This window comes from Plecotus auritus (assembly GCF_963455305.1).
Source record: "Plecotus auritus genome assembly, chromosome: 8".
Lineage (NCBI taxonomy): Eukaryota > Metazoa > Chordata > Mammalia > Chiroptera > Vespertilionidae > Plecotus > Plecotus auritus.
Window position 1 is genome coordinate 117,462,264 of NC_137782.1, and position 20,209 is coordinate 117,482,472.

Here is a 20,209-nt window from a genome sequence, read left to right on the forward strand (position 1 = left end):
CAAGTCAATGTAAACCAAATAAAAGCAAATACTTATGGGGGGGTCAAAACACTAAGAGCCAGCGCTGATCTGGCCCTGGGTGGCCATGGCAGTCACCTGAACCCTAGGCCTGGTTCCTCATTTGTAAAATATGGGGGCAGAGCAAGATTGTATATAAATGTACAATTTAGTATTTCTAGTAATTTGGCACATGTCCCTGTGGCCAAACCTGATAAAAATGGTTGCCACCAGTTTAGAAGCCCTCAGAAAAGCCAAGTCCAGAGTAATCACTTATTGTCCCACCCTGATTACATGTACAGAACTTCTACAAGCAAAATCAAACTAAGAGGAGGATAGGAGTGAGTGGTAAGGCCAATGCTTGGATATATTCTTTTTTAATTTCCAGAAGGAGTCAGGACCCAGTAGACCAGGGACTGAAACAGCAGAAACTTTGTAAGACTTTGAAATATGCTCATGATTATTGTATTTTCTCCCTGTTACCTGCTGTCTGTCCATAGACACTGACAGCACAACACTCAAAAATCAAGTCAATATAAACAAATCAAGGGAATACTGATGTGCAAGTATGCATGTCAATGATGCAGCACAAGGGCTTAAAGGGGGTGCTGGCAGCTCCTGCGTGAGCAAGAACGTGTAGCCCACTGTGGTCAGAGATTTCACTACTGATAACCCTCATTTTGTTGACTTGACACTGAGGGTAAGGCAGAAATGGTCCTTGTACCTGTCCCTGTGAGCCACCGATCCTCAGTGATGCATTTGATCCCTTGTCTGCAGTGGCAGGCCATTTCCGCTTCATTTTCTTCTGTTTACCATTCTTATGGGCAGCTTTAAGGTTTTTATTTCTTTGTTTAACATCTGAAAACAGAAAATTAATTTTAATCACGATATAAAAGTACAATAGCAGCCCTGGCTGGTGTGGCCCCGTTGGTTGAAACGTCGCCCAGTACACCAAAGGGTCTCAGGTTTGATTCCTAGTCAGGGCACACAGCTACACTGCAGGTTCGGTCCCAGGTCTAGCCACAAGCCAGATCCTTCTGAAGTGTTCAGGGTAGGAGGAATCTAATTAGGAACTGCCATATAACGTAACAGTAAAACTTCAAATGTTTAAACTGACTGTGTAGATTCCTATCAGATTTTTCACTGAAAACATTTCATATAGATTAAACTCATCTATGACCCATATTAAACAGAGAAGCATTTTGAGGGGGGAGGCAGTAAATGAGGATCAAGTATTGCATTTATACAATGATACTGTAATAACTATGTATGGGGCCAGATGGGTACTGGACTTATTTATATAACTCACCTTGTAGTTATATAACTGACTAATCACTAAGCTGTACACCTGAAACTAAGGCATGTAAAAGAATATATACGTGAAATTAGTCTGACATACCACCATCCCTGACATTGAGTCAATTCATCTTCAGATGATAGCAATACAAACAGGTATATCTTGTCCCTTTTACATGCAGAGGCTGGGATTTAGCATTCTCCCTCCCTTTCAAAGTAGTCATGGCCTCTGATAACCCTCCTGCAAACTCAGTGAGCATTGTACACTGAGTGGCCAGGTGTTGAAGGGTGTCTCACATCTGGAGTTAAGATCCATATAAACCATGATCTTATCATAAAATGCAGGAGAACCGCCACCCCCCAAGTCATGGACAAAGTGATTGCTCCTCTAGATAAGACTTTAAATGATAAAATGTTTTATCTTTACCTTTCTGTGTATACATTGCTTCCTCTTTCTTCAAGGATTCTTTATGAGACAATAAGGACTGGGCAGCATTTGCCATTTCTTTGGCTCGTATATACTGTTGAAGCTCTTTAGCAAAATTATCTTCTGGTTCCTCACTGTAGATATTATCAGTGTATATATCATAGTCCTTACTTCTTGATTTTCTATGTAGCAAATTCTTTGGTGACGTTGTAGAGTTTCCAAAGTGCCTAAACTAAGTAAAAATTAAAATTTCAATTTAAAAAACCTAGCATGATTCAAAACCATGTAGTTATAAAGAAGAAACAATGACTGGCCATAAACTGATCATTGCTGAGGTTAGGTGATGGATACATGGGGGATCATATACTATTCTTTCCACTCTCAGGTATTTGAAATTTTTCAGAGTTAAAACACAAACAAACTCAAAACAAAAGAACAACAACAAATACGCAGCATGACACAGCCATCCTTAAAGATAATTTGAGGGAAGATTCTGAATTTGTATACTCTATGTACTCTGCTGAATTAACAGGGTAAATCCCCAAAACTTAACTTTTTGATTAAAAAAAAAATCGCCCAGCTGCTGTGGCTCAGTGGTTGAACACTGAACCAGGAGGTCATGGTTCGATTCTTGGTCAGGGCACATGCCTGGATTGCAGGCTCGATCCCCAGTAGGGGGCGTACAGGAGGCAGTTGATCAATGATTCTCATCATTGATATCTCTATCTCTTCTCTCTCTTCCTCTCCCTTCCTCTCTGAAATCAATAAAAATATTTTTAAAAGAAGCAGAGAATTCTTATATTAAAAATATTACAGTATTATAGTTTACATTTTATTTCTCCCTTGATATTGACTATACTTTCAAATGGTTTAATTCAATGACTCATGATTCATAAAAGTAAATTGTAATGGCCCAATTAAAAATGCACTACACTAAGATATAGCATAGCTACCAAAGTCTATTCTTTTTCCAATTTAAAGGTTTGCCAACCGTAAGCCTAGAAAATGAATTTGCTTCTGCTTGAAGAATCCAAACAAAGTTTCTTAACCTGACAAGGGCTTCGATGCACACTTTATCTTCATTACACCAGACAAGACTACCAACCAATCCAACAGTCTTCAGGCCACCAAGTTCTTCATCTCCACATCCTCAAGAAAGAGCACCCTTTTACAACTAACACCATACAAAAAACTTATAAACAGAACTTCTGGTCAGGAATTGGCAAACATTGGCCTGGCTTCCTGTTTTTGTAAATAAAGTTTTGCTGGAATACAGGCACACCCATTCATTCATCATCTATAATCTATGGCTGCTTAGTTGTGGCAGAGACAATATGGCTCACAAAGTTAAAAAAATGCACTATCTGGTCTGTTATAAAAAAGTTGGCTGACTCTTGTAATGACTGTGTTTACCTTGGTTCTGTTCTTTAATTTTTATTTAGAGAACCAAAAAAATCATTCAATATGCCATAGCTCCAAGTTCAGCTTAGTCAAACACACAGAGATAAAATTCCATTCAGTGTATGTGAATCAATATTACAATAATCCAAATGAGTGACTAAATGCCCCCTTTGCACAAAACATGCAGGCCTACAGTACTGCAGCAGACCCCTTTAATTGCAAGTAATAACATTTGATTTTCTTGTATTAAAGAAAAAGACGAGATGACTTAGCAGTATAAATAAAACTAGGGCAATGGTAATGGCCCAATTAAAAATGCACTACACTAAGATATATCATAGCTACCAAAGCCTATCCTTGTTCCCATAATTCACAGCGTTGGTGACAGAGGAGGTTGCAGTCATGATGACAAGAAGAAAGACCTGCCGGGTTCTCTTTAATCAGGTTAACTTTACTTTTAGGAATGCTTTTCTAACTGCTGCTGGAGCTGTTCTGAAATGACAGCTGCAAACATAGGTACCCACTGTAGCAGAAGCCCAGGGCTGGCAGCTGCCCTTGGAGAGCTTGTTTTAGTAATATTAGAGATGCGTATTATTAGTTGATACGATTCTTTTCAGAGGGCAATGAAATAACACAAAATACAAATGATTGTCTTAATACTTTTCTTCACACAACTAGCTATAAACTCACTGCTTTGATGTGTGCTGTTCTCTATATAACACAAACACGACAGTACAACTTTTTTTTTCCTTTTTGTAAAGGAGTCTAAATAAAGCAGTTTTAAGTAAAAAAATTTTCCTACTTTTGATTCAGGATGGTTTACTAAACTAGTATGGCTTCCTGACATTCCACAGAAATAAAGTACAGAAGGAGGGCATGAGGTACATTCATCAGTAATTGAGAGAATTCAACAGGTTCTTGGCAGATTTTTGATAAGCGAAAAGCAAGTTCTAAGCTGGAGGCTCGGCTTAGGTTGAGGATGAGAAATGAGGCTGTAACTGAGGACGAATTAAAATTCTACATGGAAACAAACAAAGCTATTATAACAAGTTCTCTCTGCCCACCTCTCATCAGAAGACAATCAAAGAGAAGTTTACCCTGGGCAAAAAGAGAGGGCTGTTTTCCAAAGAAGTAGAATAAAATGCCTGATAAAAGCGAAGACTCCTTAGGTGGGTAATAAGACCTCAGAGTAAGTCCTCCACATTCTGGCATTTGGGAACACCTCAGTGCACCATACATTTCAGTGACAGTTATAACTTGACTAGAGGCCTGGTACATGAAATTTGTGCACAAGGTGGGGGGCAGGGGTTCCCTCAGCCCAGCCTGCAGCCTCTCGCAATCCAGGACTGCTGGCTCCTAACCGCTCACCTGCCTGCCTGCCTGATTGCAGCAACCACTCTGCCTGCCTGCCTGATTGCCCCTAACTGCTCACCTGCCTGCCTGATCACCCCTAACCACTAGCCTGTCTGCCTGATCCTCCCTAACCACTCGCCTGCCTGCCTGATCACCCCTAACCACTCTGCCCGCCTTCCTGATCCTCCCTAACCGCTCACCTGCCTGCCTGATCACCCCAACCCCTCTGCCTGCCTGCCTGATCGCCCCTAACCCCTCTGCCTGCCTGCCTGATCGCTCCTAACCCCTCTGCCTGCCTGCCTGATCGCCCCTAACCACTTGCCTGCCTGATCGCCCCTAATCACTCTGCCCGCCTGCCTGATCCTCCCTAACCACTCGCCTGCCTGTCTGATCAACCCTAAACCCTCTGCCTGCCTGCCTGATCGCCCCTAACCACTTGCCTGCCTGATTGCCCCTAATTGCTCCCATGCCTGCCTTAGCACCCCTAACTGCCTCTGCCTGCCTGCCTGATCGCGCCTAACTGCTCTCCCATTCCAGCCTGATCACCCCTACCAGCTCTTCCCTGCCAGCCTGATCGCTCCTAACCACCTCCGCCTCAGCCTGTCACCATGGCTTAGTCCAGAAGGATGTCTGGAAGGATGTCCTGTCTAATTAGCATATTACCCCTTTATTAGTATAGACAATTTAGTATTTCTAATAATTTAGCACATGTCCCTGTGGCCAAACCTGATAAAAATGGTTGCCACCAGTTTAGAAGCCCTCAGAAAGGCCAAGTCCAGAGTAATCACTTATTGTCCCACCCTGATTACATGTACAGAACTTCTACAAGCAAAATCAAACTAAGAGGAGGATAGGAGTGAGTGGTAAGGCCAATGCTTGGATATATTCTTTTTTAATTTCCAGAGGGAGTCAAGACCCAGTAGACCAGGGACTGCAACAGCAGAAACTTTGTAAGACTTTGAAATATGCTCATGATTATTGTATTTTCTCCCTTTTACCTGCTGTCTGTCTATAGACACTGACAGCACAACACTCAAAAATCAAGTCAATATAAACAAATCAAGGGAATACTGATGTGCAAGTATGCATGTCAATGATGCAGCACAAGGGCTTAAAGGGGGTGCTGGCAGCTCCTGCGTGAGCAAGAACGTGTAGCCCACTGTGGTCAGAGATTTCACTACTGATAACCCTCATTTTGTTGACTTGACACTGAAGGTAAGGCAGAAATGGTCCTTGTACCTGTCCCTGTGAGCCACCGATCCTCAGTGATGCATTTGATCCCTTGTCTGCAGTGGCAGGCCATTTCCGCTTCATTTTCTTCTGTTTACCATTCTTATGGGCAGCTTTAAGGTTTTTATTTCTTTGTTTAACATCTGAAAACAGAAAATTAATTTTAATCACGATATAAAAGTACAATAGCAGCCCTGGCTGGTGTGGCCCCGTTGGTTGAAACGTCGCCCAGTACACCAAAGGGTCTCAGGTTTGATTCCTAGTCAGGGCACATAGCTACATTGCAGGTTTGGTCCCAGGTCTAGCCACAAGCCAGATCCTTCTGAAGTGTTCAGGGTAGGAGGAATCTAATTAGGAACTGCCATATAACGTAACAGTAAAACTTCAAATGTTTAAACTGACTGTGTAGATTCCTATCAGATTTTTCACTGAAAACATTTCATATAGATTAAACTCATCTATGACCCATATTAAACAGAGAAGCATTTTGAGGGGGGAGGCAGTAAATGAGGATCAAGTATTGCATTTATACAATGATACTGTAATAACTATGTATGGGGCCAGATGGGTACTGGACTTATTTATATAACTCACCTTGTAGTTATATAACTGACTAATCACTAAGCTGTACACCTGAAACTAAGGCATGTAAAAGAATATATACGTGAAATTAGTCTGACACGCCACCATCCCTGACATTGAGTTAATTCATCTTCAGATGATAGCAATACAAACAGGTATATCTTGTCCCTTTTACGTGCAGAGGCTGGGATTTAGCATTCTCCCTCCCTTTCAATGTAGTCATGGCCTCTGATAACCCTCCTGAACTTGCAGCTCCTCCTGCAAACTCAGTGAGCATTGTACACTGAGTGGCCAGGTGTTGAAGGGTGTCTCACATCTGGAGTAAAGATACATACAAACGATGCTCTCTATATATAAAAGACTACTATGCAAAGTGTCCCCTTGGGAGTTTGACCAGGAGACTGGGAGTTCAATCGCTCACTATGATGTACGCTGACCACCAGGGGGCGGTGCAGAAGATGGCGGGCAACCAGCAGTCAGCAGTGGCGGGGCGCTGACAGAGCGAGGGAAGGAGGAGGCTAAGAGGTTGGCGGCGGTGAGGCGGAGAACCTTATCAGCCCTGATCGCCAAACAGGCCTATGGAACCTACCCATGCATGAATTTTGTGCACTGGGCCTCTAGTCTTATCATAAAATGCAGGAGAACCCCCAACCCCCAAGTCATGGACAAAGTGATTACTCCTCTAGATAGACTTTAAATGATAAAATAGTTTTATCTTTACCTTTCTGTGTACACATTGCTTCCTCTTTCTTCAAGGATTCTTTATGACACAATAAGGACTGAGTAGCATTTGCCATTTCTTTGGCTTGTATATACTGTTGAAGCTCTTTAGCAAAATTATCTTCTGGTTCCTCACTGTAGATATTATCAGTGTATACATCATAATCCTTATTTCTTGATTTTCTATGTAGCAAATTCTTTGGTGACGTTGTAGAGTTTCCAAAGTGCCTAAACTAAGTAAAAATTAAAATTTCAATTTAAAAATTAAAATTTTAGCATGATTCAAAACCATGTAGTTATAAAGAAGAAACAATGACTGGCCATAAACTGATCATTGCTGAGGTTAGGTGATGGATACATGGGGGATCATATACTATTCTTTCCACTCTCAGGTATTTGAAATTTTCCAGAATTAAAAAACTAACAAAAAGACAACAAAAATCCAGCATGACACAGCCATCCTTAAAGATAATTTGAGGGAAGATTCTGAATTTGTATACTCCATGTACTTTGCTGAATTAACAGAGTAAATCCCCAAATCTTAACTTTTTGATTAAAAAAAAAAAAAATTGCCTCGCTGCTGTGGCTCAGTGGTTGAGCATTGAAGCAAGAAGTCATGGTTCAATTCTTGGTCAGGGCACATGCCTGGGTTGCAGGCTCGATCCCCAGTAGGGGGAGCGATCCATGATTCTCTCTCATCATTGATATCTCTGTCTCTCTCTCTCTTCCTCTCCCTTCCTCTATGAAATCAATAAAAATATATATTTTTAAAAAGAAACAGAATTCTTGTATTAAAAAAATTACAGTATTATAGTTTACATTTTATTTCTCCCTTGATATTGACTATACTTTCAAATGGTTTAATTCAGTGACTCATGATTTCAACAAAATAAACTGTAATGGCCCAATTAAAAAGGCACTACAATAAGATAGAGCACTGGCCTCCAGACTGAAGGGTCCTGGGTTTGCTTCTGGTCAAGGGCACATGCCTGGGTTGCGGGCTTAACCCCCAGTAGAGGGCGTGCAGGAGGCAGCCAATTAATGATTCTGTCTCATTGATGTTTCTATCTCTCTCCCTCTCCCTTCATCTCTGAAATCAATAAAAATCTATTTTGTTTAAAAAGAAACCAACATAAAAAAAGATGTCATTGACAACAGCCTCACCAAACATGTAGCAATAAATCTAACAAAAGAAGTGTAAGATGTAAGACATCTACCAAGAAAATTATAAAACACTGTTGAGAGAAATTAAAGAGGACTTAAAGATTGGGAAACTCAATGTTCTAAAGATTTCAATTTCCCTTCAAATGATCTAGATTTAATGCATTCCCAATAAATTTCCCACCAGGATTTTCTGTAGAACTTGACAAACTGCTCCTAAAACTTATATGGAAATTCAAAAAGCTAAGAATAGCCAGGACACAAAGAAGATATCCAAACTCATTATAAAGCTGTAGTAATTAACACAGTGAGGTCTTAAGGGACGGAATAGACAAAAAAGCCAGTGGAAGAGAATAGTCCAGAAACAGACCCAACTGAACATGAGCACTTGATTTTTGACAATGGTGACACTGCAGGCCTATGGGAGCAAAGACAGTCCTTTCTCCTCAGTGAATGGTGCCAGAACATTTGGGTATGATAACAAAAATAAAAACAAAATTTGTTGTTCCCTGCACCTATTAGTGTTCACAAAAATCAATCCTGGTGATTATAAACTTAAGTGTGAAAGGCAAAACAATAAAGACATTGTAGGAAAATATTTTTACTCAGGATATTTAAATAAAGCAGTAACTATAAAGGAAAAAATTAATAAATTTGAATACATTAAAATTATAAGCTTTTCATCAATAGAGTCATTGAGTGGAAAGTCAGAAAATGTGCAGATATTACATGTAATACATAATCTACAATGAAGGGAAAAAACCCTTTATATTCAGAATAAAGAATTATAAATGAAGATACAAACATTCAGACAAACCAATTTAAATAAGGACAGAAAGACTTGAATAGGCGTGCGCGCGCGCGCACACACACACACACACACACACACACACACAAAGGGAAATCCAAATGTACAAACATATGGAAAGATGCTCCATCTCAACGGCAATCAAGAAAATACAAACTAAATTGCAATGAGATACCTCATCAGATGGCAAAAAATTAGAAGGGTAAAAATATTACGTGTGGAGCAGCAGAAATACAGTCCGTCATACACTGCCTCGGGAAATAAAAGTCAGAACCACTTTGGAATGCAGGTTGCCATTATGGTAAAAGTAAAGATGCTTGAAGACCCAGCAGTTCCACTCCTAGGTAAATGCAGAGTAGAGTTGTTCCCACTTATCCATTCCAACACCCCCAGTGGATGCCCGAAACTGCAGATAGTATCAAACACTATATATGCTGTTTTTCCTATATATACATATACATATATATGATAATTCAAAATGTTGTACCTGTCTATCTGGTGCTAAAGTTTAATTTATAAATTAGGTACAGTAAAAGATGAACAACAATAACTAATAAAATAAATAACTGTACCAACATACTTGTTATAATAAACATTTTATGAATGTGGTCTTTCTCTCTAAATATCTTATTGTACTGTACTCACACCTTTTCACTAAAAGGAAGCACCTCCCGGCTTTTCTTTGGCACATCCGAATTGCCAGCATCACTACTCTTGCACCTTGGGGCCATTATTAAGTAAAATAAAGATCACTTGAACACAAGCACTGTGTTACCATAACAATCGATCTGATAACCGAAATGGCTACCAAGTAATCAACAGGCAGGAAATGTCTACACACAGTGCAGATAGGCTGGACAAAGAGACGCTTCACATCCTGGGCCGAATGGAGTGGGATGGCCTGAGATTTCTTCATACTGCTCAGAACAGTGTGCAATTTAAAACTTAAGAATTGTTTCTTTCTGGAATTTTCCATTTAATATTTTTGGACCATGGCTGACCATGGGTAACTGAAACCAAGGAAAGCAAAATTGTAGGTAAAGGGAACCACTGTACCCGTGCAGCGGGATACAAGTGAAAATGTAGTAGCAGCATTGCCCATAATCTGCAAAAATGAGAATCAGACCAAAAGTCTACCAACAACAGATCTAGTATGTTCAAATAATGGAACACTATGCAGCTAAGAAAACAAGCAAGTATACACCATAACATCTATGAATCTTACAATGTTGAGAAAAAGAACATCCATGGCGCTATCTTATTTCTATAAAGTACAAAAATGGGCAAGAACAAACTGTATTCTTATGGATAACAGCATTAGTAAAACTGTAAAGAAGAGCAAGGAAGTAGTACGTAATTTAAGACTGTATCTCTAGGAAGAAACAAGGAGGATGGCTGAGAAGGGAGGCACCAGAGGCTCTGATGGTAATGATCTTTCTTTACTTCCAATGTGCTGTCTTGGGTGCTCTCTTTTTAATCAGCTGTGATACATTCACATTCTACACACTTGTGAGTAAAGAGCCTGGGCTAAAGCAAGCCTCCTTAGGAATAATATAGGTGTCCATCTTCTCACAGTACTGTTTCTTGGAAACCACTTAAAATAATCCTAGAATGTTGTACCTGCCTATCTCCTGTATAGTGTTATACTTGGATTAGAGGACTTTAAATGGGCATGAAGTAGTGGGCCCAAATGACTAAAATAATAGAAAAAAAAATTGTAGGAAATCCAAGCTATAATTTCTTTCTGTCAATCTTGGCCCTGGTCTATAGCAGGGCAAAAGAAGTCATATACTTGGGTAGCTGAGAGTCTTCCTGAGGAGCTGAAGATGCTGTACCTGCTATACATTTTGTCTTATATCCTTGTACAAACCTAAGTATAAGAGTATCGCAGTATAGTCTATTTGTGTCTGTGAGTCTCGTGGCCAATTAAAACCCGTTCTTTCGTAATGTGCTAAAATTAATAATTAAAAAAAGAAGGTCAAAAGAAAAAAAGAGGCAAAAGAAGAGCAGATATTGGCTTTGTTATTGGCTGTGTCCTCCCAAATTCTTATGTTGAACTCCTAACCCTCAGTACCTTAGAATGTGACTTTTTTTGGAAAAAGGGCATTGTATGTATAATTAAAATGAGATATTAGGGTGGGCTCTAATCCTTTAAGACCAGTGTCCTTAAGAAAAGGGGAAATTTAGACACAGACATGCACACAAGAACACCATTCAAACAAGTAGGTAAAGATTAAGGTGATGCTCTGGAAGCCAAGCCAAGGAACACCAAAGATGCCAGTAAACCACCAGAAGTTATGGGAAAGGCCTGGAACAGATTCCCTTTCACAGCCGACACCTTGATCTCAGACTTTTAGCCTCCAGAAGCATGAGTCAACAAATTTCCACTTTTTAAGTTACCCAGTTTGTGGTACTTTTTTAAAATTCCCACCTGAGAATATGTTTTTCATTTATTCTAGAGAGAGAGGGAGAGAGAGAAACATCGATAGTTTGCCTCACATACAGGCCCAGACCAGGGATTGAACCTGCAACCTGAGTATGTGCACTGTCTGGGATTCAAACTCGTGACCCTTCGATGCACAGGATGACACTCTAACCACTGAGAACACCAGCCAGGTACTTTGTTATGGCAGTCCTAGCAAATGAATACAAGCTTTAAGCTTTAAATCACTAAGGTTAGTTACATTAGCAATTCAATATCCTTAAAATTTAGATCTAATTTAAGAAGAAAACTTTGAAACACTTTACAACCGATTTCAGAAATAGGGAAAACAAAAATAAATGCAATGCACTAAAAATAGTTCATGTTAAATGACAAAGCCCTTAAGGATAAATTTTTTAAAAAGTGTAACTGGGTTTGATATAAGTAACTGTGTCTCAAATGCTAACTAAAATGAAACAAACAGGATCCCTAAAAAATTTCTCATATCCATTACAGTAAAACCTCAATATAGCAGACTAATTCAGGTGAGGGGGTGTCTGTTAAAGCTGAAAGTCCGTTATATAATAAAGTATGTTTTACGAATTTGTATATTAAATAATTGACAAATTAATTTACCTGTTTTTATTTATGCACATTGTGCAATTAAAATTAAGTATGAAAAGTTTAATTTCACAGAAAAGTATTACTGTAATTTTAAATTTATTAAATGTGTGCATTCACCAGTTACCATGAGCAAACAAATGCACATGGCTGGGCGTGGCTTAGTGCACATGGGAACATCCCACAGCATGAGTTAACACTATTGCAGAAAGTGACACCACTCAAAAACAGAACCAATTATGTGTGCATAAGGTGTGATCACATTCTAATCATTGGCCAAACATTAAACAGTGACTCTTGGATTTAAATATGTAAACTATAGTTGTAGATATGTAATATTTATTTATGTTGGCGAAATTACTACAGTGTGTTTTCCAACATATAGCCTATTTGCTAAAACTTGTTTAAAATAACAGTGAATTAATAAAAACAATAACCAGTTGATTTAATTATAAGCAAATCTTGGTTAAAACATTTAAAAATTAACAGGATATTAATTTTCACATGACATACGGACCAGAAATTTTGTCCATTAAATTCAAAGACGGTTAAATCAAGGTCCGCAAAATCGAAGGTTTACTGTGCTGTTTTTTCAATATGCCAACTTAATCTTACTTTTTTGGGAATATGCTCACATTCCACTTTTACCTTTATTTTCTCTTCTTGTGTTTCTTCAACTTCTGTATCATCTATTTCATCATCGATTCTGTAGCAAAAATATGAAATAACACAAGAGAATTTTTTTCAACCTGGAAAGGGTTCATCCCACAGCACTAAAATCCACGGCTTTGGCTTATCTTCAACTTGCCCTCAGAGAAATTCCAAATTCAAATTCTACTCCACATACCCTTCTTTCCAGAGAATTATGTACAAAATTATTATGAGTAGTAAATAACATGTTTATGAGTAAAAAATAAAGCTGGAACTTTAGATTACATAACCTTGAACATTAGCTCAAGTATTAGCAGGTTTTTAATTTATCCATTCATTCTCATTCAATTCATTCAACAAATGCTGAGTTTCTACCATACTCAGCATATAGGCTCCGGGCCTTAAATCCTAGGATACAACAATGAATAAAATAGACCTTGTCCCTGCCTTCTGAGAACTTTCTATCTGTTTGGGAGAGAGAAGAAAAGCAATTTCAATATGGTGTGGTAAGTACAGGTATATATATGAAGAACACAATCTAGATTTAGGTGCCAGAGGCTTTCTGAACCTAAAAGACATGAAAGAGTTAGCAAACAAAGAGGAATGAATGCAAGGGAGAAGAGTATTTCAGGTAGAATTCAGAGTGCCTTCCCAGGTCAGGAGAGCCCAAACTTGTATTCAAGTGGAAGGTGAAAAAGAGAAGTTGTTTTCACACTCACAAGGACTGAGAAGTTGGCATGCATGCACATCACCAAGTAAAGTTATTTGAGGGTATTTCAGCAAAACTAAAAATGAACCCAAGAAAGATAAAGACAGGAAATACAAAAAACTGGTGAAGAGAAGCCAGTAAAATCCTATATAATAAAGAGGTAATATGCAAATTAACCCTCACACCGTCACAAGATTGCTGCCTACAACCAGGCTGGCAGGGGCGTTAGTGAGGGACAACCAAAAGAATGAACAAGCAGGCTGCGTGGGGCGACCAGGCCGGCCGGGGGGTTAGTGAGGGATGACCAAATGACTGAGCAGCAGGCTGCGTGGGGCGACCAGGCTGGCGGGGGCGGGGGGGGGGGCATGAGGGGCGACCAGGCCGGCAGGGGGGGCAGTTGGGGGCAACCAGGCTGGCAGGGGGGGGGGGGCAGTGAAGGGCAACCAGGCTGGCGGGGGGGGGGGCAGTTAGGGGCGACCAGGTTGGCGGGGTGGGGGGGCAGTTAGGGGCGACCAGGCAGGTAGGCAGGTGAGCGATTAGGAGCCAGCGGTCCAGGAATGTGAGAGGGATGTCCGACTGCTCGTTTAGGCCTGATCCCCGGGATTGGGCCTAAACCAGCAGTCGGACATCCCCCAAGGGGTCCCAGATTGGAGAGGGTGCAGGCTGGGCTGAAGAGACTCCCCTCCCCCTGTGCACGAATTTCGTGTACCAGGCCTCTAGTTCATAAATAAACCTAAATAATGGTTAATGGTATAGACACGGGGCATTAAACACAATTTTGTCTCAGAAAGTAGTGACTACTGAATAAAGCTTCAAATATGTGTTGCATGCCAGATAAAGGCAAGGACTAGGCCAGTGGTCGGCAAACCATGGCTTGTGAGCCACATGCGGCTGGCGAGCCGCAGTTTGCCGCTCTGTTGACTAATGAGTTTGCTGACCACTGGACTAGGCAATCTGTACATACTCAAAGCAACATGTTACAAGAATGTGAATAGTGGCTTTGTGCTTCTTTCCAAGTTACAGGAATTCAGGCTTCACAGCTATACCCCATCCAACAGTTTACCACTGGTCTATCTCCATTCAGAGCTTCAGAGTTACACCCATCAGATAAGCTACCATGTTTTGAGCCTTTTACAGAAGAAAGAGCCAATAAAACAAATCCTGTGGATCTTTATTGCTCTAGTTTTTAGTAATGAATCACGGGGAGCAGGAAGTAATCTATCCTTGGGCAGAATAATGATGACAATAGCAACTACAGCAGCAGCGAACACTTGCATTACGATTACTCTGTGCCCGGACACTGTCCCATACACATTATTGCAACAACCCTGTAACATACATACTACTGCTTAAAAGGGCGTTTTACAGATGAGAGAACTGAATTACAGAAAGCTTATGCAACTTGCCACAAACCTAGTAAATGGTGGAGCTGAGATTGGAACACTGGCAGGCAGAGTCAACTCCCTATTCACCATATCTACTTGGTGTCTACTAGACTAACCTTAATATATCCAAAACTGAACTACTGCTCTCTTAAACTGCAACTCCAACCTTTTAATACCGCCCAAAAACCTTGATGTTGTCCTTGACTCCTCTCATGCCCCTCATCCAAACCATGAAGACATCCAGTTTATCTTCAACATTTTATCTATATTTGACCACTTCTTACCACTAATACTCTTGCCCCCCTACATTCTACTCTCAACACAAGCAGAAAGACCCTACTAAACTGTCACTCTCTGCTGAAAACCCTCCAATGGCCTCTTATCTTATTTAGGGTAGAAGCCAAAGTCCTTATTATGGCACCTACAAGTCCCTACATGATCTGCCTCCCCCACCCTACCCAATACCACTCAAGTCTGACTACTCTTACTCCACTCCAATTGTCATTTTGGCCACTTTGTTTCCACAACCCAATCACACCAAGCTCCTACACATCAGGACCTTTATATGGAACATTCTCCAGCTAGATATCAACCTCCCTCACCTCCTTCAGGTCCCTACTTAAATATTACTCACTAATGTTAATATATAAGGCTTCCCTTAATCACCTTCTTTAAAATATCTACATCCTTTCCATCATACATCCTCCCTTCTTATCCAACTAACCCTCTTTCATTTTTCTCTATGTCATTTATCACCACCTACAATACCATCCAGTATATCATCCATAGGCTCTTGGAACTGCAATGAAGCATATAATGAAATCAATTTTACCATAGGCTAACTAATACACACAGGAGTTAGGTTTCTATGGCATCTCATCGACCTTAGAATGAAACAACGTAGAATGAAATGACATTACTTGAGGACTGTATATTTACATATTGCCTGTGCCCCAAGAATATAAATCTCATGAGTACAAGACTTTTAAAAAATATATTTTATTTATTACTATGTCCCCAGGGCCTAGAATAATGTCTTGTACATAGCTGGTGTTCAATAAATGAGTAATCCTATATAATAAAAGCCTACTATGCTAAGTGTCCGGTCGTCCAGCTGGCTGTTCAACCAATCAAAGCGTAATATGCTAATGATATGCTAAGGCCGCTCAACTGCTTGCTATGGCATACATTGACCACCAGGGGGCAGATGCTCCGACCAGTAGGTTAGCTTGCTGCTGGGGTCCGGCTCATTAGGACTGAGCAAGACAGGCTGGACACACCCTGGAGCTCTCCTGCAGTCCCTCCCTGGCTGGCCAACCTCCTGCATCCCTCCCCAGCCCAATTGTGCACCAGTGGGGTCCCTTGGCCTGGCCTGCACCCTCTCCCAATCTGGGACCCCTCAGGGGATGTCAGAGAGCCAGTTTTGGCCTTACGGCAGAACGACTGGTTGCTATGATGCACATTGACCACCAGGGGGCTGACACTCAATGCAGGAGCTGCCCCTGGTGGTCAGTGTGCTCCCACAGGGGAAGCACTGCTCAGCCAGAAGCCAGGCTAAGGGCCTCTCCTGCCTCCACAGCAGCGCTAGGGCTCCAGGCTGAATTTTGTGCACCGGGCCTCTAGTTCCATAATAAAGTTACTAGTAAAAAAAAAAAAAACAAAGAAAAAACCTCCAGAAACCATAAAAGATTGATTCCTTTGACTGCTTTTAAAACTGACAAAAACCTTTATGCATAGAAAATAACGCCATAGGCAAAGTCAAAATACAAATAACAAATTGGGGTAAAATAATTGTCACTAGAGATCCTAAAATTTTAAAGAGAAGGATGGGCAAAGGGTATGAATAATAGTTCACAGACACTCACCATAACCATATTGCAATACCATCTGCACCTGACATTTTGGCAAAAATCCATGTGTCATAAAAGGATGACATAAAAGTTCAGTAAAATTTTCAAACTGATGGCTGCTATTGGTTTTTTACACGTTGCCACTGTCTTTTTTGTGATTATTTATCTTGCTGATTTCTCTTATGTATTTTAAGTTTATTGATTGATTCCTCTCCTTTTTCTTTGTAGATGATCCTATCATCTGCAAGTAATTAGTACCTTTTTCTCGTTTCAATATTTATAGGTCTTATTTTACCCAAGTGTGCCTTAGAAACATGGGGATGAAATCCTGGGTCCTAGAGGAAGACTTATCTAAGTAATTTAATCCTGGTTTTGCCACTTACTAGTACACTGTGTAATCTTGGCAAGTTATTTATCATCTCTGTGCCTCAACTTTCTCATCTACAAAAATAAGGACATCTTAAAGGCTGTGAAGATTAAATGCCATTTTATGTAAAGCACCATAGTAAAGCTCTTGATAGTAGCCTGAATTAAAGCAATCGTTCCAATTAAGGTATGTGAGACAGAGAGAAGTGAAAAGATTTTAGTGATCTGGAGGTAAAGTCAACCATAATACGACTTACAGATGATAAGAGAAAGAAAGGAATAAAGGCTGTGTTATGGTTTTGGCCTAGGGAAACGGGGGCAAAAAATGCAGGTTTAGAAGAAAAGATGGGTTTTTAGCATTTCAGTCACAAGGAAAAGAGTGAATGAAAAACTGGGTGTAAAGAAACTACACTATACACGTCTCCACGAATGAGATGAGTTAGAGCCATTTGGCCAGCGGCCTCATTTCCCCTTTCAACATAAAGGAAATATAACCAAAAGGTCTTTGCTGCTTTATGATAGTTTTTAGGGTCTTTCGATGCTGATCAGTGGAATAAGAGCAGACTATTCACTCATACTTCACCGCTTGGCGAACTGACGGTTTCATATTTTATACAAAATAAGTGCCTAGCACGTGTCGTTGAGAAATGACAGATGACCTCTGTCTTCTAGGATCTCACACGTGCTCTAGTCCGCCGGGAGAAAGGGGAGCTTCCCGGCGCACCCTCGCCCCGCTGGGGCCCCGCACCTCCGGCTCCCGCACCAGCGCGCCTGCCCCGCACCATCGCTCCATATCCGAGCTTCCCGCGCGCTTCACGCCCCCCGCGACTTGGCGTCCAGGACGCGCGAGGGGGCGGACCCGCTGGGACCCCGGCGCTCAGGGAAGCAAAACACGGGCGTCACCTGTCGTCAGAGTCGTTGGCCTCGGAGTCCGTGACCGGTTTCCTGCCCAGGGCCGGGTTGGGGGGTTTGGAGAAAAGATTCTCAAAATCCATCCTCCCGTCCAGAGTCCCGCAGCTACCTAGTGACAACCACCAGCGGGAGCGGAGAGAGGAGAGGAAGGAGGGGCTCCCAGGGCCCCGCAGGCGGCCCACGCATGCGCCGCCCGCCCCCTCTGCGCACGCGCTCCTTGTCCCAGTGCGCACGCGCGCTCTGATCAACTAGCTCCGCGCAGGCACCGCCCTAAATCTAGGCTTCTTGTTGCACTTGGCGACCCGTTATCTCAAATATTTGCTATAGTTTTTAGGCTCGGTCCTTAGGGTTCTTCTATGGATCGAAAACCCTTTGTTTCTAAAAAGAAACATTGATTTAAGCGCTCGCTTAATATCAGGCATGTTTCACATTTAGCCCACTTAATGCTCACTGGAACCCAGGACACTTACGTATTACAGGTGCTATTCCACATTTTCTATATGAGGAAACAGGTGTGGACAGTTCATGTGACTTGTAGTGTTGTCATCCAATGGGATTAACACAACTTTTAGGCAGACAGTTCATTTAAAAGTACCAAGAATTAAGAGGATTCAGAAAAATGGTTGGAAAGGCTTCTTGAAAGCATATTTGAGCTCGGTGTTGATGTAATGTCCACAGGAAAAGATAAAGCTAGGAGTATAAATGGACTCTGGGAAAAGGCAGTTTTCCAGTCCCTTTTATGCAGTAGAACCAAAGGAGCAATTACAAGAAAGGTGCCTGAAATTCATTGGTGGTAGATTAGGGAGGTGAGGGAAAGCAAAGCATTGAAATAATTGGAAAAAAGACAAAATGGAGTTACATACTTCTTTTAGGTTGGTAGGTATGGGATAATTAACATTTACACTAAAAAAGTGGGCAACAAGATAACAATAAGGAGTTTCATAGTCTCCCAGTTGAGGTGTTGGAAAAGAAAATTACCCCGACGTTTCAAAGATGGCTTATCCTTCTAGAATCTAGGACCTAGATGCATGAGAATAGGCTGGGCTCATATTCAAGGCAAAGAGTGAGTTGCTAAGGAAGCTAACAGGCCTGGAACGTGACACTTGCCATGACCTGCCCAGTTAGCAATTTGTGATCAGACCATCCTGGGTTGTTACTCTTGGTCACCCAGCCTGCCAGGATGCATGTGGTCCCCAGAGCTTGCCTGGCCTACTTGTGGACCTTTTTTGTAAGCACTAAGCAATGGCAAAGGAAGTCAGATATTTGGGAGAGTCAAGTCCTAAGTCCATCATTTTAATAAAAAGCAAGGGCGTTTCCTCTAGAAGTAAGCCACGCTATTTTCCTCAAAACGTGATTCTGAGTACTAAACATTATAAAAAGAGAGCTCGCTACAACCATGAAGGAGAAAGTACATTTCTCCATCACTTAAAATATATTAAGAATAACTCCCAATATATATTTAAAAAACACACCCCACACCGAAGGACTGCTTCAGAAGCCACTAGTTAGGGGCCTCCCCAACCCCGGTTGGCGACGTCCTGCGGTGGCACTGAGACCAGAGCCGCCCGGGAAACTCGAGCGGAGGCCGCCTCCGGGCCCAGAGCCGCCTCTGCCGCTAGGCAAGTGCTGGAGACCCGCCCCTGCAGGTGACTGACGGCCGCATCCTGCAATGGCCGACGCGCAATGGGCGGGGCGGGGCGAGGCGGGCGCGCGGAGGGATATTGCGCCTGGAGTCCCCGGCTGGTGAGCGACGCCATCTTGTCGAACGCCGCCCCGGGGCCGCCATGTCGGTGAGGAGCAGTCACCGCCACGGCCACTGTCCAAACCCCTGCGTCGCGGCGCGCTCGCCCGCCCGCTCCCGAGCCTCGGCCGCCGGCGGCGAGTAGAGACTAGCGTGGCGGCGCCGGCCGCGGCCGCGCCCGTGTTTGCAGAGAGCCCATCTCTCTGGCGTGGTTGTTAACAGACTGGAAAGTCTGTGTCTGTGTCGCTCACTAGTAACCGTGAGTTTTTACCGCCTCGTTACGGCGGGCGGCCGGGGTCCCGCGCCCCGCAGACCGGCCCGCAGCCCCGCCCCGCTCCTGACCAAACATGACAGACTGTGAACACGCAGGGCGCGGCAGGTCGGAACCTTGTCTGTCTGTGTGTCGGAGGAGAGGGCTGGGCGGGGGCGGGCGGGCCCTGCATGACCGAGGCATCACCGGGCCGCCGTGCTGGACGGCGCCCGGGGAGGCCGGCTGGCGGCCGCGGGGAGGCCGGCCCCTCCCGTCCGGTCCCGTCCTAGCCCGCCGAGCGGGTCCTTCCGGCCTCCCGCCCCGCCC

The 20,209-nt window shown here is 42.4% G+C and overlaps 2 protein-coding genes across 3 annotated transcripts in view; one reads left to right on the top strand and one right to left on the bottom strand.

Annotated features, from left to right (window-relative positions):
- The window catches only part of ZC3H8 (zinc finger CCCH-type containing 8), a 33,413-nt gene extending 15,304 nt beyond the window's left edge, over positions 1–18,109 (bottom strand). Inside the window, exons 1-6 of one of the 2 annotated variants that reach the window (XR_013961385.1) lie at positions 17,883–18,035; positions 12,667–12,724; positions 7,008–7,239; positions 5,714–5,847; positions 1,721–1,952; positions 722–855 (exon numbers count right to left, since the gene is read on the bottom strand). Coding sequence is in view for 1 of the 2 variants with exons in the window: in XM_080683672.1 (XP_080539798.1) it covers positions 722–855; positions 1,721–1,952; positions 5,714–5,847; positions 7,008–7,239; positions 12,667–12,724; positions 17,883–17,974 (882 nt within the window). In the remaining variant the exon portion in view is untranslated. Of the gene's footprint in view, positions 1–721; positions 856–1,720; positions 1,953–5,713; positions 5,848–7,007; positions 7,240–12,666; positions 12,725–17,882 lie in introns of both variants that reach the window. The other variant, XM_080683672.1, reaches the window with a different exon arrangement.
- A 1,520-nt stretch (positions 18,110–19,629) lies between these two features.
- The window catches only part of ZC3H6 (zinc finger CCCH-type containing 6), a 52,925-nt gene continuing 52,345 nt past the window's right edge, over positions 19,630–20,209 (top strand). Inside the window, exon 1 of the mRNA XM_080683671.1 lies at positions 19,630–20,011. Within this exon, the coding sequence (XP_080539797.1) occupies positions 19,980–20,011 (32 nt within the window). The 5' untranslated portion in view covers positions 19,630–19,979. The remainder of the gene's footprint in view (positions 20,012–20,209) is intronic.